Source organism: Vigna unguiculata, chromosome 3 (assembly GCF_037176805.1).
Source record: "Vigna unguiculata cultivar grain cowpea cultivar isolate G323 ecotype 2 chromosome 3, ASM3717680v1, whole genome shotgun sequence".
Classification (NCBI taxonomy): domain Eukaryota; kingdom Viridiplantae; phylum Streptophyta; class Magnoliopsida; order Fabales; family Fabaceae; genus Vigna; species Vigna unguiculata.
Window position 1 is genome coordinate 6753819 of NC_140794.1, and position 22490 is coordinate 6776308.

General features: G+C 32.6%; 3 protein-coding genes across 3 annotated transcripts; 2 read left to right on the forward strand and 1 right to left on the reverse strand.

The window, feature by feature from the left end:
* Window positions 1–1624: 1624 nt before the first annotated feature.
* On the reverse strand, window positions 1625–7062 carry LOC114177907 (paramyosin). Its single transcript, XM_028063503.2, has 5 exons — window positions 5214–7062; window positions 5045–5121; window positions 4750–4861; window positions 4441–4557; window positions 1625–2260 (listed from the first exon to the last, which is right to left on the reverse strand). Exons 1-5 carry the CDS (start codon window positions 6558–6560, stop codon window positions 1907–1909), a joined length of 2007 nt encoding a protein of 668 aa, XP_027919304.2. The 5' UTR covers window positions 6561–7062; the 3' UTR covers window positions 1625–1906.
* Window positions 7063–11542: 4480 nt separating this feature from the next.
* On the forward strand, window positions 11543–16067 carry LOC114175960 (E3 ubiquitin-protein ligase RGLG5-like). Its single transcript, XM_028060818.2, has 13 exons — window positions 11543–11899; window positions 12243–12554; window positions 13285–13369; window positions 13451–13591; window positions 13688–13801; window positions 13878–13975; window positions 14628–14707; window positions 14777–14882; window positions 14962–15089; window positions 15198–15375; window positions 15509–15565; window positions 15670–15770; window positions 15849–16067. Exons 1-12 carry the CDS (start codon window positions 11888–11890, stop codon window positions 15748–15750), a joined length of 1392 nt encoding a protein of 463 aa, XP_027916619.1. The 5' UTR covers window positions 11543–11887; the 3' UTR covers window positions 15751–15770; window positions 15849–16067.
* Window positions 16068–19648: 3581 nt separating this feature from the next.
* Window positions 19649–22477, forward strand: LOC114177138 (glycosyl hydrolase 5 family protein-like). The gene is made up of 4 exons (XM_028062392.2): window positions 19649–20163; window positions 20602–20849; window positions 20986–21506; window positions 21871–22477. Exons 1-4 carry the CDS (start codon window positions 19684–19686, stop codon window positions 22368–22370), a joined length of 1749 nt encoding a protein of 582 aa, XP_027918193.2. The 5' UTR covers window positions 19649–19683; the 3' UTR covers window positions 22371–22477.
* Window positions 22478–22490: the final 13 nt, after the last annotated feature.

The window sequence follows — 22490 nt, forward strand, 5'->3', positions numbered from 1 at the left end:
TCCAACAATGAAAAGGAAGCCACATATGTAGCTTTCTACTAATTAAACCAACCAAAGCAAAAATTGTTTACAGTTTGGTCTTTTAATTTTTTTCGAGCTGATTGAAGTGTGCAGATGAGTTTTTGTTTGGCTTTAAGTGATAATAACATAATATGATAGTCATCTTATTTATTCTATTATAATTTATATCCCAACTATCAAACCTAAGTCTTATAAGTTGAATAATTATTAAAAGATTAAAACTTTATTTAAAATAAGTGAATTCAGGTCCTTATAATTAATTACTTTCATTTATTATTAATTAGTACAGAAAACAAATTCATCTATGTAGGATTTAGTTCTTCGATAAAAATAAATAAAAAAAGGACGAAAAATGAGAGAAAAACTCATTGTGTTATTTGAATAGTGTTGACATATTAATATATACAGTATTAAAAAAACATTATTCATTTCAATCTGAGAATACCTTTAATTAAATTAAATTGAATAAGATTTGATATAATATAAACTAAAAAATAATTCCAGTGGAATCACAAATCCCTTGTTTGATTTGTATCCTTCAAGCAAAAATGAGTTACCGACCCATCCCAAGTAAATATATCACTCGTGGATTAACCTTTGTATTACTCGTGTTAATTAAACGCCTAAGGTTATTGTTACCATCTATTTTCTTGTAACTCGACAATTACATGAAGGATAACCGTTCCAACCCTTTACTTCAGGAGATAATAATTTGACATAAACATTACATAACTTTTTTAAGAAATAAATTTAGAGCTTAACTCAATTTTATAAAATAAAATTTGTATTCATTTGTATACTACGGTCTCTTTCCATATCTTGTAAAATAGATTATAATATATAATTTTTCTTAGTCATTCATGATTTTGTTTAACTCACGCCAATCATTTATTCTTGTCTTACTTACAACATAGGTAGTTAAACAGATATAATGGAATCAAGATCCTCCCGAGTGCTAGTTTCTCTCTTTAGCGAATGTGTGAACCTTAAGACTAATCTAAAGGGTTTCTTTAAATCTAATGTCATCAAAGTTTAAGGGTGGAAAAAGTCATTACCTTTTAATTTAGTGACGTTTGTTTAGAACAATTGTTGGAAAACCTTCAATAGCAAAATAAAATGTTGGATCTACTTGGTACACAAGTAGAAATCAAGGTAATAAAATCATAATTTAATTAGTAGAATAGCATTAAACGTACTATGTAAGGAAAATTAAAATTTTGGGAATTTATTATCATTCAAACCACATCGTACTAGGGAGAGGCTAATGAATCCATTGATCTCGCAAAAGCAGAATTAATGCTGACTTCCTCAATGGAAGAAATGGGCAAGCAGAAGCTGACAAGGGCTATAACTCAATCGACAACTAGAACTTAAGAACATTCCCAAACCAATAAGATAAATATATTAAGCTGATACCGAAGCTATTTTTACGCAGACGTGTAAAAATTTCATTGGCAAACAAATCTACACCATTCCATGAGTGTAATGCAATGTCAATGTATTTGTTGATTGCTTTCACGGAATGGTCGTACAAAACAACCAAAATGCAATAACAAGTTACTCAAGCCAGAAACAGCAGCAACATCTTAAGTGAGAAAACCTCTAAAGCGAAGAAGTAAAGATGCATTTATGTTAATTAAAATTAAACTGTCTTGGCGAACTTAATCTACTTTAACTCGAGTGAACGCACCCTCACTTGTATACTTCAGAGACTTTCTCACTTTACAGGACCCTAATGCTAAAAACCAATAACCACCGTGGCTGGCATTTTAAGAGATGGTATGTTGATGGATAACTACAATTTGTAACATGAATCAAAAGAAATCAACATAGATACACAAAAGAAGATAAAAAAGAAAGAAAGAAAAGACAAGAAAAGACCCAACTATAACAGAGGTTCAGAAAGCTCCATTTCATTAGAAGCCCCCTGTTGTGTAGCAGGTCGCTGCTGAAATCCAACGAAGTCCATGCCAAGCCACTGCCATGGCCAACACACATACCTAGGCCGATTTTGGCCCTTTGAATCTTCCCTGTTTTCAATGTCTTCGAGCTGATGAGTAAGCTCCTCAACTCTGTCTCTTAGTCTAGATGACCTCAAGTCAGCTAACTTAAGAGATTTTTCTGCTGCATCTCTGGCCGCCATCGCAGCAGCAGCTGTCTCTTCTTTGAATTTTAGTTTCTTCTCTGATTCTAACATGGATTGCTTTGACTCTTCAAGTTCCTGCTTAAGTGCTGCCAACTGCAGGTTTGCAGACAACAACATGACTAAGAATATTCAATGAAAACATACAGCATTAGAAGTCAAACAAGATCCACCAACAGGTGGCTTTATATTATCTCAACTTAAAATATTAATATGCTGTAGTTACAGAAATGTATTTCTCAGCGACACCATAATTCTAGAGAGCAATGGCAGCATCAGACAATGGATGCACAGAAAATTTTTCCAGCATAGGAATTCAAGGAAACAAGATATCAATCCACATAAACTATTCATGCAATTTCAATACAAAATTTAGGCTTGCTCGGTTTGAGAGAATGCTCCAGTTTGAGAAATCAGGAAAAAGAAAAAGTGAATGATGTAACGTTCTATGAAATAACTGAAAATAATTCGGAAAGCATCTTGTTAATTAAATCAAACAGCCTCTTTAAGTTCTTGGAGTAAATAATCAATGACGTGGTAATAAAGAATTTTCAGGTTTCTAGATTTTTTTGCTGTGCCCATTCTTTTAAATACAACCCTTTATCCTACTTAAGTGATGTTGAGTACATGAATCACACAACATCGATTCAGCACGACTAAAACCCAAGACTTCAAAAATATTGTTTAGCATGAGATCTTCCTTGATGACCTACTCCAACGCCCTTTATTTGTCTCCCTCTCCTTTTCATGGGACTACAAAACATACAATTTCACAATTCTGTGTTCAAACTACCTTAAAGTATTGTCCATTTTCTTCAATTGGTGCTACACCGAAATTTTCTTATATATAATCACTCCATATTTCATCGTTGCTTGTATAGCTAAACATCCATTTTAACATCATGTGTTACCCACCCTTTCTCTCGTGTAGTATAGCTGGACATACAGTAGTACAATAAATTTGGCTGCAGGTTTGATAGGTACTTTGCAATCAATAACATCCTCAGTAATTTCAAAATCATTTTGTATTATTAAACAATGAAATGCTATCCCACTAGATGATATCAGCTACACGGATCACAGAACACCCTTTGGCTAGGTTAAAAACCAAAGTGTTAGTTAGAGATCCCATAATTAAACTAAGAAACCTCTCATTCTTCTAAATAAGAAGTTGAAATTTAAATTTCAGCACAATAAAGGAAATGTTATAGCTCTTCATTATTAGAGACATTAACTGCAAAAAAAGAGACAAAATTAAGGAATAGGAAAATGTGGACGACTTTCATTCCAGCCAAAGGCTCCTTAACAACTCAGCGGGTACCATTTGCAACCATTTTAACAATCCAAACATCTCACTGGACTCGGTCACAAACAAACTAGCAACTACTGTGGTTTACATGATTGGTTAAGCCATTCTCCTTGAAAATCCTAATCCTAAGCCTGCACAATATCCATGCATTAAACCCAAAGGTTCTTGCATATGAGCGAACATGTAAGGTATGTAATCATTTAAGCTTTTTAGATGGTTCATGACTACTAGCTACAAGCTACTAGATATTACATTTGAGGTCCATCTGTTATTTGTTTCAAAGATGGGTAGCTCCACCCATGTTCTTGACAGCTGGGGGTCTCAAGTCGGAGTTAAGGAGGAGAGTTGTGCTAGGCCCTCAATGACCAAGATAAAAACATTACACCAAACATGTTCTAAAGTAGGGTAGAATTGATTTTGCTGAATGTAACTAGGATGTGTGATCAAATTAATATAATTCTTATATTTACATTGGAACATGTGTTTTCAATTGGAAAATGCTAGGATTATTTTTCAACAATAAAAGAAAGGGGATGATGAACAGTAAAATTTGAAGACCTGACTTCCTCATTGCAAAGTCAAAGAGTAGAAAAGCTCACACTGACTAGAGATATAACTAAATTGTGATATATAAGTGAAAACAATTATAAATTAGTTTTGTGATATCTGAGTTATGTCTAAAACCCACTTCCTAAGTCCTTTCTATACAAGGGAGTATTAGATATCTCAGAGATACAGCCAAATAATAGAATACAAGTGGTTGGAAACCTCATCTTGCATTGTAGGATTGAATTAAGCCTAAATCCATTTTCTAAGATAAAGTTTCAACTAGCACCCAAAATATCGTAAATTAAATTTCAAATGCATTTTAAACTCTAAGCATATTTGGTAAAGTAGAACAAAAATCGGTCACATCCTTTACCTATAACAAGCAAGTCTATGAACATTTGTAAAATAGATAGCATACCTGTGAGACAAATTCCTGTTCAACACCTCTGCCTGCATCAGCCTCTTGTTCTGCTGCCACTTTCCATCTGTTAATTTCCTCTTCAGCAGCAGCGATGTCCGTCATTAGCCCTTCAATCTGTATTACAAATAGGCCAAGTTGGTACCTCGTGACAGAAGTATAAACAATCAAATGTCCCTAACAAATTATCCATGGACTAAGGGGTATACACAAACAACAAATTCTACATTCGACAAAAATTAGGATAAAAGTGCCAATGATTAAGGAACTATATCAAATTAAACTTATATAAAACACAGTCAAGCTTACATTATCATTTGCCACCCTCTCCTTTTCTTCAAGTTCCTCTATCCGACGCATTCTTTGGTCAAGCTCCTTGGCCTGAGCTTCTATATGCTGCTTAAGTAAGCTCAACTCTGCCCTTAATGCAGTCAAGCAATATGCAAAGAAAAAAAGTTATGATGTCAACACAACTGGAAATTGTAAACATGCAAGTTTTTCAGTCGACTGTCAGTGGTATCAACAGGTATGATTTCCGTTCAACAAACTTTAAACTAGATGAATATCAAACAACTGCGATATAATTCTATTGTTTGTCATATACCTTAATTCACCCACTGTATGCTTCAGCTCAATGATCTCAAGCTGAGATGCCTTAACAACATCCTCCAAAGCACCAGCCTGTACACAATGCGTTCATAAAGAATTCATGAAGGAGTCTTCAAAATGCAAAATACTATTCATTAAAAACTAGAGAGTAATGGATGCTTAACCAAAGAGTATATTTCATCCTCTTCTTTTTCCGTTCTATCCAACTTCTCATTTGAAGCTGCAACTTTTCCATCTCCAAGAACCTTACTGAATTTGAAATCTATTCCAGCCTCCCTCAACCCGTTCTCTGCAGCTTGAAAAAGCTCACTCTTTCTGGATGATGGATCGATTGCCATCCTCTTGGACAAAGCACTTCGAAGCAAAGAACCAATTTGATCCTTCTCTCTAACCAACCGAGCCACCGTCTCTTCTAAACTTTTGATCTCACTATTTTTCTCTTCAACCACATCCTTTGCTTTCTGAACAACAATTTTAGTCAACTCATAAATGGATTCCATCCCAGCCAAAGAGGCACGTATATTCTCCTCAACGTCTGTTTCTTGCGGAACAAACAAAGATTCAGATAGCTCCTCGGTGCCACCATCATCAATTATCTTAACAACACTGCAAATCTGGTTATGAATTTTGGAAACAAGACTCAACTGGTCAATCAACAAAGGTCTCTGGGATTCTATCCGAGACTCCAAACTACTCAACTTGTCCTCACACTCACCAACAAACTCCTTCAACTGCAAAGCCTCACTTTGCTCCTTACTCAAATTCTCCGCAACCTCATTAAGCCTCTTGTCCCTAACAGCCAAATCCCTCTCCAAATCCTCAACAATCGAAACCTTCTTCGCAACCTCATCCCTCAAGCCACTAATCGTGGCCTCAAGCTGAGAAACCTCAATGGCAATCTCATAATTCCGCTGCTCCATTTGCTCTCTGGCCTCGTTCCTAGCCTTAACAGCCGCCTCGTTCTGCTTCAAAAGCTCCTCCACAATCTCGTTCGCGCGCTTGATGATACCGTACGCCACCGCCGCCATTCCGGTATATTTCTGCGACCTCGGAAGCGGCAGCGCGCTGCCGGCGAAGTTGCTCACCTTCGCCGAGATCTTATCCATGCCGGTGACGAGCATGTGGCTCGAATTCCCAATCTCCGATCGCAGCGCGTCGCGTTCCTTCGCCGTTTCTTCCAGTTGCTTCTTATTCTCTTCTAGTTGCTTCGCCGTCTCCTCCTTCTCGCGAACGGCGTCGTCTCGCAGGCGGCCAAACTCATCGCGCTTCTTTATAGCCTCGTGAGCCAGCGTCTTCAATCGGTTGAACGAAACCTGCAATTCCGACTTCGTATTTTCCGCGGCAACGCGCGCTTGCCGCTCCCGATCGAGTTCGGCAAGAACCTCCCGGAGTTTCTCGACGGAGACATCATCCGAGGAGGGAGCCTTCGTCGCTACGGGAGTCGGATCACCTCCGTCGTCCTCAACGTCACTGAGTACCGCATCGGAATCTAGGTCGCCGGCGCCGGCCATTTAATTTAATAACATATATATGACACAACTATTTATGTGATGATAAACCCTAGAAATTGGAGCGACGCAATATTGATGGAGTAGTAAGTAGAAACTATAATATAATGTGAAATCGTCTTCAACTATGGCTTATTGTTGCTGATGATCATAGATTGACGAAGAAACACCGCCACAACGTACCTACCAGTCAGGCTCTGAAGAATTTAGGAATTTCCGATTGAGAATTTGTTTATGTTTTAGAATTTCAAATCAAAATTGAAGGTGCTCAAATAAAACCATTGATTATTGATTATTTTGTTTTCTACTTGATGAATGTGTAATTGGTGAGAATAAATAAATATATTTAAAATGGGAAAGGAAAAGAAGGTAACATGGGTTGGGATTGGACGGGCCTGATCTAGTGAGGATGGCAATGGTGGGCGCGAACACAGCGGATTGGAGTGATGGTAGGTGGAAAGAAAGAACGAAAGAAAAGTTGGTTTGCAAGGATGCGAGTGTGAATGACTAAATGAGGAGGAAACGTGCGTTTGGGGGGAGAGTGCTCATATCACGGAACGCATAATCGTTTCCGGTAAGGAATATTAGGTTTAATCGTGACATTTATTCGTAATTTTTTTTTAATTATTTATAGTTTTGATTTTGAATTTTGTTACAGAATTTTGACCTCTTAGTTTTATTAAACATAACAAATGGTGCTGTTATTTTGTTTTAATGATTTTTTTTTTCTCAGAAATAAATAATGACAATTACGTAATTATCCGTAGTGAAAAAGATCCCAACAAACCTGAAGAAATTGAAGGCGAATTTGCCTATGAGTGCGTTTGACTTATATTTTCAATTTATTTTTATATACAAAATATGTTCCTGATATTTTAATAAAAAAAACTAAAAAAGTAACTTATTTTATAAAATAAAAATATTAAAGACTTAATCTTTTCTTGTTGAGGCTTAATTTATTTAATTGATATTATATATAAAAAAAATCAGTCAAATTTTAAATTATTTTATGTTCTTTTACATCTTTAAAATTTACATTTTTATTTTCCTGAAAATTACATGAAATTAAGTTATGTTACTGAAATGATCAAACATCTACTATAAAACTAATAAACAAAATTACTGGGGAATAGACTCAAATATCCCAACCTCAAATCATGACAATTTTCAATTTCTTTTTCTTTTTGGTTATTTCACGTTTGTTTGATTATCCCGCCTCTGATTTTTTCGCAAATTACGAATTGGTTACGCTATTTTTTTTAATGAATTAAGTATCTTTTAGTTTTCCAACTTTGATTCAAAACTAAAATTCGTCTAAAATTTTAATATATTTTGGTCTTTGAATTTTAGAAATAAATGAATATAATTCTTTTAATTTAATTATATTAATTTTTCTTGACGTGTCGAACGCTTTTCATGTTAATATTGGAGTTGTTTACACTATTTGACACATTTTTGATTCAATATTTATTGAGAAATACGTTCGACACCTAAAAAATATGTAATTGAGTTAAAATGACTATATTTGTTCGTTTTTTAAGTTTAGGGATCAGGACCAAAATATATTGAAGTTTGGGACATTGAGGAATTTTAGATCAAAGTTTAAGGACTAAAAACATATCTAATCTTTTTTTTATTTTCCTTTTCCATTTACTCCACTAGTTTTCTGGTATTTTTCCCCTTCCCCCGACGTATTCCCCTCCTCTAATCTTATTCTATTCATTTATTCAATCTCACTATCTTCTTTCTTGCCACCCTTGCCATAGGGTTTTTCTTCTTTTTTCCTTTTAATTTTCGAATACACTATGTGTTTAAAGGTTAAAGACTAAAGCATTGTCGAACATGGAAAGGAGAGGGCAATTGAACATGATTTTGACGATTGAAGGTTGGAAGGTTCAATTTTTGATCGGACAACGATTTCTTCATCGAAGACCTTATTCTTCTTCATCGTTAAAGGTTCTTCCTATACATCTTCTTCATCAAAGGTTAGATTTTTTTAATTTGGTTTTTGTCTTCTCGTTATTGAGGATGTTTTTTTTTGCATGTGTGTAATAATAACATCTAAATTAATTCTTCTTATGATTTGTTCCGAAATATACCTATCCTTGTCATTCTTAGTTTTTGGCTTAACTCTTCATTTATATTCTATGTATTTTTAGTTTTTGGGTTTAGTTTCTTCTTCTTCTTATTCTTTGTTCTAAAAAATACTCATCCTTACCATTCTTAATTTTTTATTGGGTTGAGTTTCTTATGGATATGCGAAAGTAAACATCAAAGGTTAAAGTTGGTACACACCAGTACAAACTCAATATATTGCGATGACACAAATACACACTAGTTAGCTATTAAATCAATAGTTTAATAAATAGTTAAATATATTTTAAATCCTTACACTATTACATGAAGTTGGATTTCACTCTTGTTCCAAACATTGATATTGTTTTGTCTCAAACTTTAAAAGTTAATGGATGTAGTCCTGATCACTAAACGACGTTAAAAATGTACTAATGTGAAAGACTATGTTGCCACGTGTGTAACCACTTCAGCATATGACATATGTGGTAATGTTGTTTGTCACATCAACAAATCTTTAATATTGTTTGGTCACAAAAATCACATTCACTTAGAAATGAAAATGGTCCAAAATTTGGAACTGAGACAAAATTTAATTTCATAAGAAATTAATGACTAAAAATATATTTACCTTTTTAAAAATATTATAAACATTATACTTTTGAACATATATAAAAAAATAACATGGATTATTTATTTTTCAAAATAATTATCAAAATTCACTCCAATAAACTTAATATAATTTTAAATATCTTAAATAATAATTAAAATTTGAATAAAATTACATGTAAAATATTAAAAATAAAAGTGAATTCAATAAAATAAAATAAAATAAAATAGAATGATATATATATATATATATATATATATATATATATATATATATATATATATATATATATATATATATATATATATATATATTGTTTGTGTTGGGTGGAGGGGTTATTGTTGGTTTTTGTATATTTTGTAATCTATTTGCTTGCTATAACGGTAAAATATAAAAAATAACTGTATATTTTTACGGGTTAACTGATAGTAGATATATTTTTATTAGTTAATTATAAAATATTTTTTCATATTAATATTATTTTTTGTTTGAAGTACAACTAAACCTAAACCTATTAGTTTGGTTGCTTATAATAAAATATATTAAAATAATAGACCTATGATTGTTTTCAACACAAGTGTGACTACATAATCTTACTTAAAAACATACCGAGTAGGTGGCTCCATATTTTTTTTAACTTTTTTTAATATTAACAATTGTCAAATACAGAATAGTAAAATAAAATGAAACAAAATTATAATACAAAAGTTAATAATTCTTTTATTCAAAATATTTTTTTATCCTCTATCAAAATATTTTTTTTTCTCTTCTATCAAAATAGAAGTAATGTTAAATATTTATAGACATTTTTTTATAGAAATAGTTCATGAAAAATGTAGTAATAATTTGTACTTATAATCTTGCAAAAACATTTAAATTGTATAGCGATATTAAAAGAATAAAAAATAAAATAAATTAAGAAACATACGAAATTATAAAAAAAATAGAATAAAATTTTGAATACTTACATTTTTATTTTTATTCTATATTTTTATAAGAAATATATTGGTCACAAATTTTTTTAGTTTGTACTTTTATATTGCATTTGTATTATATTTTTGTTAGTCAAGTAAAAATTATCTAATATTAATTAAGAAATATATCTTTTCTTTTAATTTTAAATGAGTAAAATATGTTTTTAATTTCCTAATTTTCATACAAAATTAAATTTCCTTTCTATCTTAAAATATGAATTATTTTCATCTCAAACTTGAGTAATGAATGAGTGTAATCTTGATGACCAAATGACATTAAAGATTTGTTGATGTGACAAACTACGTCTTCGTCATATGTGTGTTCATGTGCTGATGTGAACACACACGTATCAACACGTGGTCATACATGTGACAATGTTGTTTATCATATTAACAAATCCTCAATATTGTTTAATAACAAATACTACATTTATTTATTTTTTAAGTTTAAGATCAAATAATATCAAAGTTTTTATTTCATGGTGTCAATAATTTAAAAAGTAAATACATATTTAACCATCTATAAATCATCAAATTTCGTATCATATATTACAAAATGTAATAAAAGTTTAAACTCTTTGAAATGATATGCAAATAATAAATAAATAATTACTATAAACATAAAACAAAATAAATCAAATGAATATTAACTTGAAACAATAAAAAAACAGCTGAATATATCGATAAATGGCATGAGTTAAAACATAAATAAATTATGAAAAGAGAAAAGTTAAGAATTTTTTTCTGAAGTTAAAGTTACTGAAGCACGAATGGCTTCTTCAAAGATTTGGAAGAGGTCAATTGTGATTCTTAAATCGAAGAGGAGTTTATGTAACATATTTCAGTAAATTGTGATTCTTAATTTCTACACTCATATAATTATATCTTTTGTTTTTCATAAAAACATTAAAATATTTTTTAGTGACTATATTTAAAAAAAACGTAATATTTATTACCTTTTATAACTATACTAAATGCTGGTGTTTTCTAGTCCCCACTCACCATCTTCTCCCCTAAATTCTTCCCTCTCAAAAAGTAGTTTTACGAAAAGAGTTTTTATTGATCATGGATGAAGTTTAGTTGAAGAGGCATTTCTTGGAAATTACGTCCTTTGGAAAAGTAGGACCCATGAACATAGCAAATGTGTTTGGACATTCCATATCAGCGCGTAAACGTTTCCCTGACAGCACCTACGTTACAGAGAAAGATACAGGAAAACACAAAGTAACTTCCACTTCCTCTTCCTGTTGGACCAAGGAATAAATAAATCCAAATACAATTTCTTGTCTCAATTTGCTAATATCATTGCGAATTGACTTATGCATAATCACTTACTTCTTACCACAATATTCATTTACTTGTTGAATGCAGATGTAAACAAAGTTCCTCCACTAAACTGTTAATTAATTGTCCTGGAGTATGATTTTAATTAAGTCTTTCACATAATTTATTATAAATAGTTGATTAGAGGAATAGCTTGAAGAGGTGTAGTTGACTTGACCATGCTAGCTTAGTTTCTTCTAACAGGAGTTTTCTTAATTCATTGTCCTCTTCCCCCTATTTAGTTCAACCACGAGAAGCTATTCTAGGTTACGTGATTAGCGTGATTCATTAACATATCCGGCGTGTTCTTAATTCTATCACAATTCATTTGCAAATCTTTCGTGGAAACAATGCTTCTAGAGGTATGGAAAAAAAAAAAAAACTGAATAGAGTTTATGTTTCATTGCAGCATTTATGGAAAAAGATTGATACATGGTCGGTTTCATTTGATTCAGTCATCATTCTTCCTTAGTTCGCGACTGAGTTTATTTTCTTGGTCTACTCTTTTATATTTGTTTTTCTTTCGACATTCATATTGTGTGAAACAATTTTAGGACGCACCATTCAGTTTTACTTTCCAAGAATTTGTGGTTTGCATAATTTTATTGCTGATCAGAGTTGTAAGGTTTTTATTTCTTATTCAGTGGACATATATATGTGTGTGCTAGGTTTTTAATTTGGCAATTGAAATGTTTGCAATTGTAGCTGGAGACTTGGACTGCGTTGGTTGTTTTGTTTCTGCTTGTGTTGATTCTAAAGGAGTCGATCATGGGAGGTAAGAGTTCGAAAGTCTGCGAAAGAAGGCATGTTTCATCGTATGGATCTGCTGGTTCATCGTCTTCATGGGACACCTATGGATACCCTCAGACACCAAATACTTACCCACAACAAAATAATTATCATACGCCTCTTCATAACCGTGCCCCCACTCTTCCATTCCATGACTATTCACAGCCAAAAAGGAGGTTGGATAGGAGATACTCCAGAATAGCTGATGATTACAATTCACTGGATGAGGTAGTTTGATTTCTGATTATGCTGTGTTGTTGTGATTTTCCTAGGTACAATTGTGTGTGAGTATATTAAATGTTTGGTCTGTTTCTATCGTTGAATCCTGTATTCGGTAAGAAAGGGGGACAGGGACATGGGGGTTTGGGACCTCATGACATTGACCCAAACTAGTCCATGTCTCGGAAGATAATGTGAACGGCTTCAATTCAAAAGTTTAAGTCTTAGCAGTCAGCAGAAAGGGAGGGGAAAAAAGGCAGGGATCAGAATCTTTTTTCTGGAATCGGACTTCAAAATTTTTACTATGATGGTCCACGTTGAAAATCGAAATATTTAAGCTCTTAGGTCTCAATAAGGATTCCTTGTAACAAAAAACAAGCGAAGTTCCTCGTTTTGTTATATGTTATTTTTTCCTCACAGTAAAGGGTTTTAGAACAGTGTCAGAGCTGGAACACCAAAACGATCTTGTTTGGGGTATTCAAGAAAAAGAGAAGGCATATAAAATGCTGAATTTTGAAAAAAAATCTGGCGAGACCCTCGCCTAGAATTGTTGCACTTTTTAGTCTGAGTAAAAGCTTCATATCTATGATGCTTAATGTAGCTTCATATATAACGGGTAGTATTTGACAAATTATGGATCAGCCAATAATGCTATTCTTATTGATTGTTTCACTCCCAAACATTACCATTCATACAGTTACAACGCACAGAACGAAAATGATGAAATATTTTCACACAGGTTACCAGTGCTCTTTCACACGCTGGACTGGAATCTTCTAACCTCATTGTTGGCATTGATTTTACAAAGAGCAACGAGTGGACAGGTTTCATCTCTTATACATGTATTGATGCTTGTTTTTTTTTACGGGTTGGTACTAAACTGGCATAATTCACTTTGGAACCAGGGAAGAGGTCATTCAACCGAAAAAGCTTACATCATATAGGAAGTGATCATAATCCTTATGAACAAGCAATCTCGATTATTGGGAAAACTTTAAGTGCTTTTGATGAGGATAATTTGATTCCTTGTTTTGGTTTTGGAGACGGTAGTTCCTGATATAAGTCTTGATGCTTTTCAAATTGCTTATGTTTCCAAATTGCAAACTTGATCGTGTTTCTTTCTTGTCCTTTTTTCCTGTCAGCATCAACGCATGATCAAGATGTCTTTAGTTTCCATTCAGATGAGAGGTTCTGCAATGGATTTGAAGAAGTTCTTTCAAGATATAGAGATATTGTTCCTGGCCTGCGTCTAGCAGGTATTGTATTCACACCACTAATCTTAGGTAGCATTTTTAATCCGGTTCAGCATAACTCATTGCATTTATGTGACAGGACCCACTTCATTTGCTCCTATTATTGAGATGGCTATGACTATAGTTGAACAAAGTGGAGGCCAATATCATGTCTTGCTAATAATTGCAGATGGACAGGTATATTTAATACATATTTCATATCGAAAAGAACATTCATTTGTCTTGTTTAAATATGCACCAGTCATCAAATACTTCATTGGCAGTTATCACGCTGCCTCTGCGAGCATGACTCTTAAGTATTACAGATAAAACAACTAAAAGTTAAAATAGTCACAACAGCAAATCTTGTTTTCCTAGCATTGTATTTGATAACAATAATATCTACCTTACGACACAAATATCTTGCCATTGACAAGGCTGCAGAAGAAAACTGATAATTGTTAGATTAGGAATATATGTGTCTGAATTACATCTGTTCCCTACAATATTTAGACATGATTAATTGTTAGATGGATATATCTGAATTAGAGCTGAACTTCAGAAGGAATTACTGTAGACATACACGTCAATGAACGAATAGTTATATCTGGGAGATTATTAGAAAATTTGTTTTAAAATGTGGAGTGAGATATGTTAATAGGATGTAGTCCTCTTTAGTGAGATATGAGATATCTATCTTTTGATTCATGTATGAAATGTCTAAGTGTTCAATTAGTACGAAATACCCTCAAATTTTGCCATTGCTTCAATATATCTGGAGCAATTTTTAACCGTAGGTATTCCTTTTATAAGATCTAAAAAAAAATTGGTACTTACAATTTTGGCACAGGTGACCAGAAGTGTTGACACGCAACATGGCCAGTTAAGTCCACAAGAACAGAAGACAATTGATGCAATTGTAAAAGCGAGGTAAAATTTTGTTGTTTTCTCTAATTAGGAATGGACACGCTGCATTCTTATACTCTCTTAACATGGCAGTGAGTATCCACTTTCAATAGTTTTGGTGGGGGTTGGTGATGGACCGTGGGAAATGATGAGGGAATTTGATGACAACATTCCAGCCCGAGCATTTGACAATTTTCAGGTTTGGTGTAATTCACTTGGCCATAATTCCACCCACCATTTTGCTGAAATGTGAATATTTTAGTTTTGGCTGCATGTAGTTTGTGAATTTTACCGAAATAATGTCAAGGAGTGTAGATTCAAGAAGAAAAGAGACAGACTTTGCTCTATCAGCTTTGATGGAGATACCTTCTCAATATAAGGCAACTATAGATCTTGGCATACTGGGGTAATAAATGAATATTATATGGAAAAATATTGTACTTCCAGTCTATTGTAAAAGTTTTTATTGGGGTAATAATTGAATTTGCATCATGTTTTCATTGCATGAAATCAGTGCACGGAGGGGACATTCACCGGACAGGGTTCCTCTGCCTCCACCTCATTATGAGAGGACTTCTAGCAGCAGCGCAACATCTTTTCGTCCAAACAGTTCTCAGCAAAGTGCACCTACGTATTCTGACTTCGATAATGTTAACATGGCATCATCTTCAGGTGGCTTATATGATAACAAGGTATTTAAAACACCATTCTTTTGAACATTAGACGTGACTTTCATATAATCCTGACACAGTTTGGCTTTCATGAAATGTTTCTGTCACTTACAACAAGTTGACAATGATTACATATACACGGTTAATTTTGCAGGTTTGTCCAATTTGTCTGACTAACGGGAAGGATATGGCATTTGGTTGCGGGCATCAGGTAACATGTTCAATTATATGCTAAAACGACCCATCTTGAATGTAAGACTATCAATAGGACATTATATTAACTTTTCTCCTATGTTGTTTCCTCAAATGGTGCAGACATGTTGTGAATGTGGAGAAAACCTCGAATTCTGCCCCATATGCCGAAGCACAATCACTACAAGAATAAAGCTTTACTAGTTAACCTTGCATGAGAGAAGGTTAGTTACGTTTAACAATGCTATTAATTAAGTGCTTAATTGATTTAACAAGTCATAAACTAACCTGATGCATCACAGACAGGGTAGCAAAGATAGGAGCAGGGTTGGCCTGGATCACGAAGAGAGATTTTTTGCCTTGTATTGTATAAAGTTAAATTGAGCATTAGTGAGTGCGCGTTAACTCATTGTATATATGAAGTTTGTGATTTTGAAAGGTTTCATATTTTGAAACCAGCTGCTTGTAAAAAAGTTACTCGGTTTTTTTTATGTAGAATGTTTTAGTTTTTGTCTTCGTCATTTCATTCCGTTGCATTGATGACCAATAGTTTACCTAGCCACAAAATCACCATAAACAACAATATCCGAAACAATCAATAACTTGTTTATTTGTTCTCTGTTACCTTAATTCAAGTCTCTGAAGTTTGGTCCCCAATATCAAAGCGAAACCATGGAGTGCACGCACCACAGATTAAGTTGCCATTTTCTGAAAGAACGTGCCGTAAGGTTGCATCAAATCACCTACCCAATTAATACTTTACTTTTTTCTGACTTTCATTCTCTCTTTTGTCTTACTTCTGCTTCCATTTCTTACTTTCTAACTCTTTTATTGCATTAAATCTATCAGTCTCTCTATACTTTTTCTCTCTAATTTCTTTCTCTTCCATCTCAATCCACCCTGAAAAATGAATTGCAGGGCACTTTTATTCACCATGACAATGCAATACCACACGTGGGTGTCACTCAAACTGTTTTCTTTAACGGGAGAAAATAATCACACGTGGTTTGATTTTACAAGTAACCATTTAAATTAGTAAACAATTACTTTGCTTTGTCTTTCATGTAATTATAATATTAAGATGCAGCATTCAGGGTGAAGTTAATTTTATTCTGCTAAACTAAAGAAGTCATTGTACTTTCTTCAAATTAAAATGTATATTTTAAAGCTTTAAACATTAGATATTATTTCTTTAAAATATGTTTAGCCTTTTGACTGTAATCGAGATATTAAAATAACATTTTTCAATGTTAAAATATTTTTTAGAACCAAAACTGAAATTATTTAAAATTGCATAGAATAAAAATGTAATTAAACTGGAAAATTTATACCAATAATAAACCAACAATATTTTCCTAAGATTAATACGATGTTAAATATGTAGTTTATGGATAGAAGCATGTGTCAAATAATTGAAGGCAATAATGTAAGTAAAAATGTTTCATATTAAATAGAAAAAAGAAATTTGATATTGTCTCTTCGTGGTAGAGATGTTCAACTCTTCATATATATCGGACCAGTGTAATGAATTAATAAATAAATAAATTAAATCATTTGATTCCTTAAGCAATCTACTCAATTTTCTTTGCTTTTGCTAACTTATTCCAATACTGTTATATTTTGGTCTAAGAGAATAATTAGGATCGAAATCAATTAAGAACATATTTAGTATAGTTAAATTATTGATTTCAAGTTTTATTTGTTGTATTTGTACAAATTTAATCATCTTAAGATAATTCTTATTTTAAAAACGATATATATATATATATATATATATATATATATCGAAACATACTACTATTTCTTTTTTTTACATTAACCCATTCATGATTGATTGAATTTATTAAAATATTGAGAAAGTAAACTGATCTTCCTGTATCTTTCCTTTTTCAAATCCAAATTTAACCCATTTTGTGGACCCTAACAAGGTTGAGTGAATTGAGAGACAATCGTGTCAGGAAAACAATAACTCCAAATTAAAGCACATTAAATTGTCGAGTCTGGATTTTCAAATAGACCAATTCAAAGTAATTTGGTAAATGATCGAGTTTTATTTAAATGGGTTAAGACAAGAAGTTATTAGCATGATATTAAGGTTAAAAAAAAATCAAATTGAATTCATAATCATATAAGTTTATATTTTTTTTTTAAATTTAAATTTAAATTTTTAGATTTTAAATTCAAATATTTTTATTTGATTTGATATAGATTAAATATATTTTAAAGTTTCAAAAATTAAAATCAAGATATGTATATATCATTTAAAATAATGAAATGTTGCGTCTGATCAAGATATGTATATATCAAGACCAAATAAAGTAGCATTAGGTTGAGTTCATACAAAGAGAAGTCAAATTGTTCTAAAATAAAATCAAGCCAAATATGAACCCAGATAAGTCAAGTATACTTAAATTAAGTCCAAATTTTGTACCGAAGTTCTTTTGGTGTTGTCCTATGTAAATAGTAAAAATATACTATAATGGTACTTTAAAATATTTTTTTTAGTATATTTTAAAATTTAAAAATTAATGGCTATCCATATATTTTGAAGGTAAGTATAGAAATAATACATAAAAATTCAGTAAAGAATCCAAATTCACTTAAGTCCTATTGTGGATAAGTCTACATTCACTTATTCCGATGACAAGTTCACATTCATCTAAGTCATGACATATTCACATTCAGTCGAGTTGGATTGGCCTAGGTTAGTCTTAGTCTGATCATTATCAAATTAGGCATATAACTTGATTAATATTATGTCAAGCTTGATTCAAGTCAAGTTAACCCAAATTTAAGTTGAGTCAAATGAATTCAAATATAAATTAAGTCAAGTTTAGATCAAGCCGAATTATTTATAACCTAGATTGATTGGAGTTTCCTCAAAATCAAGTTGAGCATAATCTATTCAAACACAACTTAAGCCGAAATAACCTGAGCCCAAATCCATTTGATTTTTTTTTTATCAAATACAAACCTATAATACTTTTGTAGGATCAATATATTAAATCCAATTAAAATTATATTCTTTTTCTACATTAAACACTTTTCAAAATTCATAATCACTTTTGTTTATATTCACATCTTCGGTGAAATCAAAAAATAGTTTTAATGTAAAATAATGATTATCACAACAACACAAATAATTATAAATACAATGTAGATAAATTTGTAAAAACCTTGTACATAAATAAATAGTTATGAAGATTTCTTATCGTATAGTAATTATTACAGTGATCTCTTCTACTAGAATTTATCAAGATGTAAACGTAATGCTTTTAAAATTTAGAGTATATATGAAATACAGAGAGAAAGCAGATCCGTACAGAATTTTAAAAGTATCTATATAAAATGCTATATTAAGAATTGGTTACGTTACAGTACACATTTAGGTGGCAAAAATGAGCAGACACTTGTTACACAAAATTATATAATCAGTATTATGAGACAAAAAAAAAATTAATATACTCAAATATAATGAGTTTTAATTCCTTAATTTTCATAATGCTATTATTTTAAAGTATTTTTTTATCTTTGAATTTAACTATCATTCTTTGAGAATAATTTAGTTATTCTTTTTAAGTTTATTATAATTCATTCTGGTTATCATTTTTTTTCAGTTGAATTTTAATAATTTGATCGTTTTTATTAAATTGGTATTAGATTTGTATGAATTACAATTCACTTTAGGCTTAACTTGCTAGCATTCTTTTAAGGAGTACCATAATATTGTTGTGGAGGTAATAGCTTGAATTTTAGTGTTTAAATTTTGGTTTTATGGAAACTTAGAGGCAGAGGAGGTGGAGTGAGAAAAAAAAAAAAGAGATCATAAAGATAAAAAATATCTAAATGTTGATTTAATATTTATCCTATTACTCAATTGATTTTATTTAATAAATATTGAAGGTCAAATTAACAAAAAAGAAATATAAAAACCAAATATAAAAGTCAAATTATTAATTATCCTAAAAAAAGTATTGCATAAAAATATTAAATAATCTTAACTATTAAGAGATAAGATAGTACAACTCAAAAAGACGAAGTGACTTAAACGTTAAAACTCAAATTTGCCGCATCATGCATCATATATATTGGGCTGAACAAACGTGTAGAGAATCTATCTCAGTAGTAGTGCAGAATATGATGCGCATGCCACAGGCAAACCAGACTAAAAATAACTACAAAAGAAACAAGAAAATGGAAAGGTTTTTGCTCATTAATTTTCTCTCTGCGTTAATAATATTGTTCTCCGGTGGAGGCATAGTTGAAGTTAGGCCCGTGGCAGCGACGGGTCTTCCACTCCGCACGGAGTCTCGATGGATCGTGGGCCAAGATGGGCGAAGGGTAAAGCTGGCGTGTGTGAATTGGGTTTCCCACGTGGAAACTGTGGTGGCGGAAGGGCTCAGCAAAAAGCCCGTCGATGACATTTCGAAGGGAATAAAGTCCATGGGCTTCAACTGTGTCAGGCTCACTTGGCCCATACTTTTGGTGACAAACGACTCCCTGGCTTCTCTCACCGTTAGACGCTCCTTTCAGAATCTCGGCCTCCTCGAATCCGTCGCCGGCGTCCAAACCAACAACCCGTCCATCATTGACCTTCCGCTCATCCAAGCTTTTCAGGTAAATTCTTTACAATTTTTTATTATTCCATTATTTTTTTTTTCTCTCAACCAAACCACTTTCTTCACCGTTCTGGATCGCTCACAGTCCTTATCTTCTTAACTATTGATCTTATCAGAAATTTTGTCTTTGGCGCGTATTTGAAGGTTTCTTGATAACTAAGTAGCTACTCCAACTAACTAATTGCCTTCTACGTTGCGACAGATTCTTCAATACAACAATATGCTTTTTGTTTTACTTTTTACGTCAAATTTGTCTGATGTAGATTTTTTTCGTATATTTAAAATCATTCTTTTACTATTATATATTTGTTGGTTTCTTTAATTAGGTAATTTTGATGGTACAAATCGCTATCTCAACAAACTTGCGAATTGCATGAGTTACTTGAAGTTTGCGTTGAGTGTGGAGAACATTTTAATTTTTTTTGGATGATTGTAGGCAGTGGTGAAAAGTCTTGGAGATAACGATGTGATGGTGATATTGGACAACCACATAACGCAACCAGGGTGGTGTTGCAGTAATTCTGACGGGAATGGGTTTTTCGGTGACAAATTTTTTGACCCAAATTTGTGGTTGTTGGGTCTCACCAAGATGGCCACACTTTTCAATGGGGTCAGCAATGTGGTGGGTATGAGCTTGAGAAATGAGCTCAGAGGACCTAAACAGAATGTGGACGATTGGTACAAGTAAGTGATCTTCAACACAAACTATTTGAAAAAAACACAATTAACGTTAAAATTGTGAGGGATATATTGATGTTTTAGATTAAACCAACTATAGCAAAAACATGACGTGAGTAATATGTTGTTATATGAACTGAAGGTACATGGTGAAAGGAGCAGAAACAATCCATGCTGCAAATCCAGATGTTCTTGTGATTCTATCTGGTTTAAATTTTGACAAGGATTTGTCATTCATTGAAAAACGACCAGTGAACGTGACGTTTAAGGAAAAGTTAGTGTTTGAGGCTCATTGGTATAGCTTTACTGAAGGTGAAGCTTGGGTGAATGGGAACCCAAACCAAGTGTGTGGACAAGTGGCTGGAAATTTCATGAGAACCTCTGGGTTCTTGGTGAACCAAGGATGGCCACTGTTTATCAGTGAGTTTGGTGTAGACTTGAGAGGCACCAACGTGAACGATAATCGCTACCTTAACTGCTTCTTGAGTGTGGCAGCTGAGTATGACTTGGACTGGGCATTGTGGACACTCGCTGGAAGCTACTACTTTAGACAAGGAGTTGTGGGAATGGAAGAGTTTTATGGGATTCTTAATTGGGATTGGTCCCAAGTTAGGAATCCCAGTTTCATGAATAGAATCTCTTCCCTCCAACTTCCATTTCGAGGTGATACTCCCTAAAAACTTCTTTTTTAACTGTAGATATATACTCCATACACACAAATCTAGATATTGCTTAAAGAACATGGTTATCTGCTAACTATACCATATAATATTACTGAAAAATGAATCATGCGCACCAAACATTCTTGCGTTTCTACGGATGTCAAAATAAGTTCTGGTTATCAGGCGAGTCTGTCGGCGAGTCAAAATATGGTGGGTTAGGTTTATCCTACCAAATTGACAGTTCACTCGGTTAGGTTAATTTATTTAATTAAAAATATAATTAAATATGCTTTAAATTTTTATTTATAAATACATATACTAATAAATTTACAATTTATTATTTCTTTGTATTTTACACCATGCAGGTCCTGGCATAACAAAAGGCAATCCATACAAACTGATATACCATCCCTTAACGGGGTTGTGTGTGATAAGAAAGACATTACTAGAGCCATTAACATTAGGACCTTGCCATTTATCCGAAGGTTGGAAATACACTCCCCAAAAAATTCTGTCCATAAAGGGTACTTACTTCTGCATTCAAGCGGAGAATGAAGGGATGGCTGCGAAACTTGGGATAATGTGCTCAGATTCTAACTCAAAATGGGAAATGATCTCAGATTCCAAGTTGCACCTTCAATCTAAACTCAGTCATGGTTCTGATGTGTGCCTAGATGTAGATGACAACAACATCATTGTGACGAATGCATGTAAATGTTTGAGCAGAGATCGCACATGCGACCCTAGTAGCCAGTGGTTCAAACTTATTGACAGTGGAAGAAGGTCAATCTGCACAACTTCATCATCATCATCATGGATGCAAAATTCATCGGACCTTTTATGGAAACAATTGACCTCAATATAAGTAGCTTGAATAAAATTATATATTACCTGTTAAATATTGGACACCCTTTAATATATACCTGTTAAATATTTATTTCTTTTTTCTTTTGTATCTTATAAACTTTATAACTTTCTTTCTCTT

Coding starts and splice junctions, on each gene's coding strand:
- LOC114177907 (XM_028063503.2), bottom strand. CDS start 6,560: ATGGCCGGCGCCGGCGACCTAGATTCCGATGCGGTACTCAGTGACGTT. Junction 4,558..4,749: donor AGAGGGTGGCAAATGATAAT/GTAAGCTTGACT, acceptor TTTGTAATACAG/ATTGAAGGGCTAATGACGGA. Junction 2,261..4,440: donor AACAGGAATTTGTCTCACAG/GTATGCTATCTA, acceptor GCAAACCTGCAG/TTGGCAGCACTTAAGCAGGA.
- LOC114175960 (XM_028060818.2), top strand. Junction 13,976..14,627: donor TAATAATTGCAGATGGACAG/GTATATTTAATA, acceptor ATTTTGGCACAG/GTGACCAGAAGTGTTGACAC. Junction 14,708..14,776: donor GATGCAATTGTAAAAGCGAG/GTAAAATTTTGT, acceptor TTAACATGGCAG/TGAGTATCCACTTTCAATAG.
- LOC114177138 (XM_028062392.2), top strand. CDS start 19,684: ATGATGCGCATGCCACAGGCAAACCAGACTAAAAATAACTACAAAAGA. Junction 20,164..20,601: donor CGCTCATCCAAGCTTTTCAG/GTAAATTCTTTA, acceptor GGATGATTGTAG/GCAGTGGTGAAAAGTCTTGG. Junction 21,507..21,870: donor CCTCCAACTTCCATTTCGAG/GTGATACTCCCT, acceptor TACACCATGCAG/GTCCTGGCATAACAAAAGGC.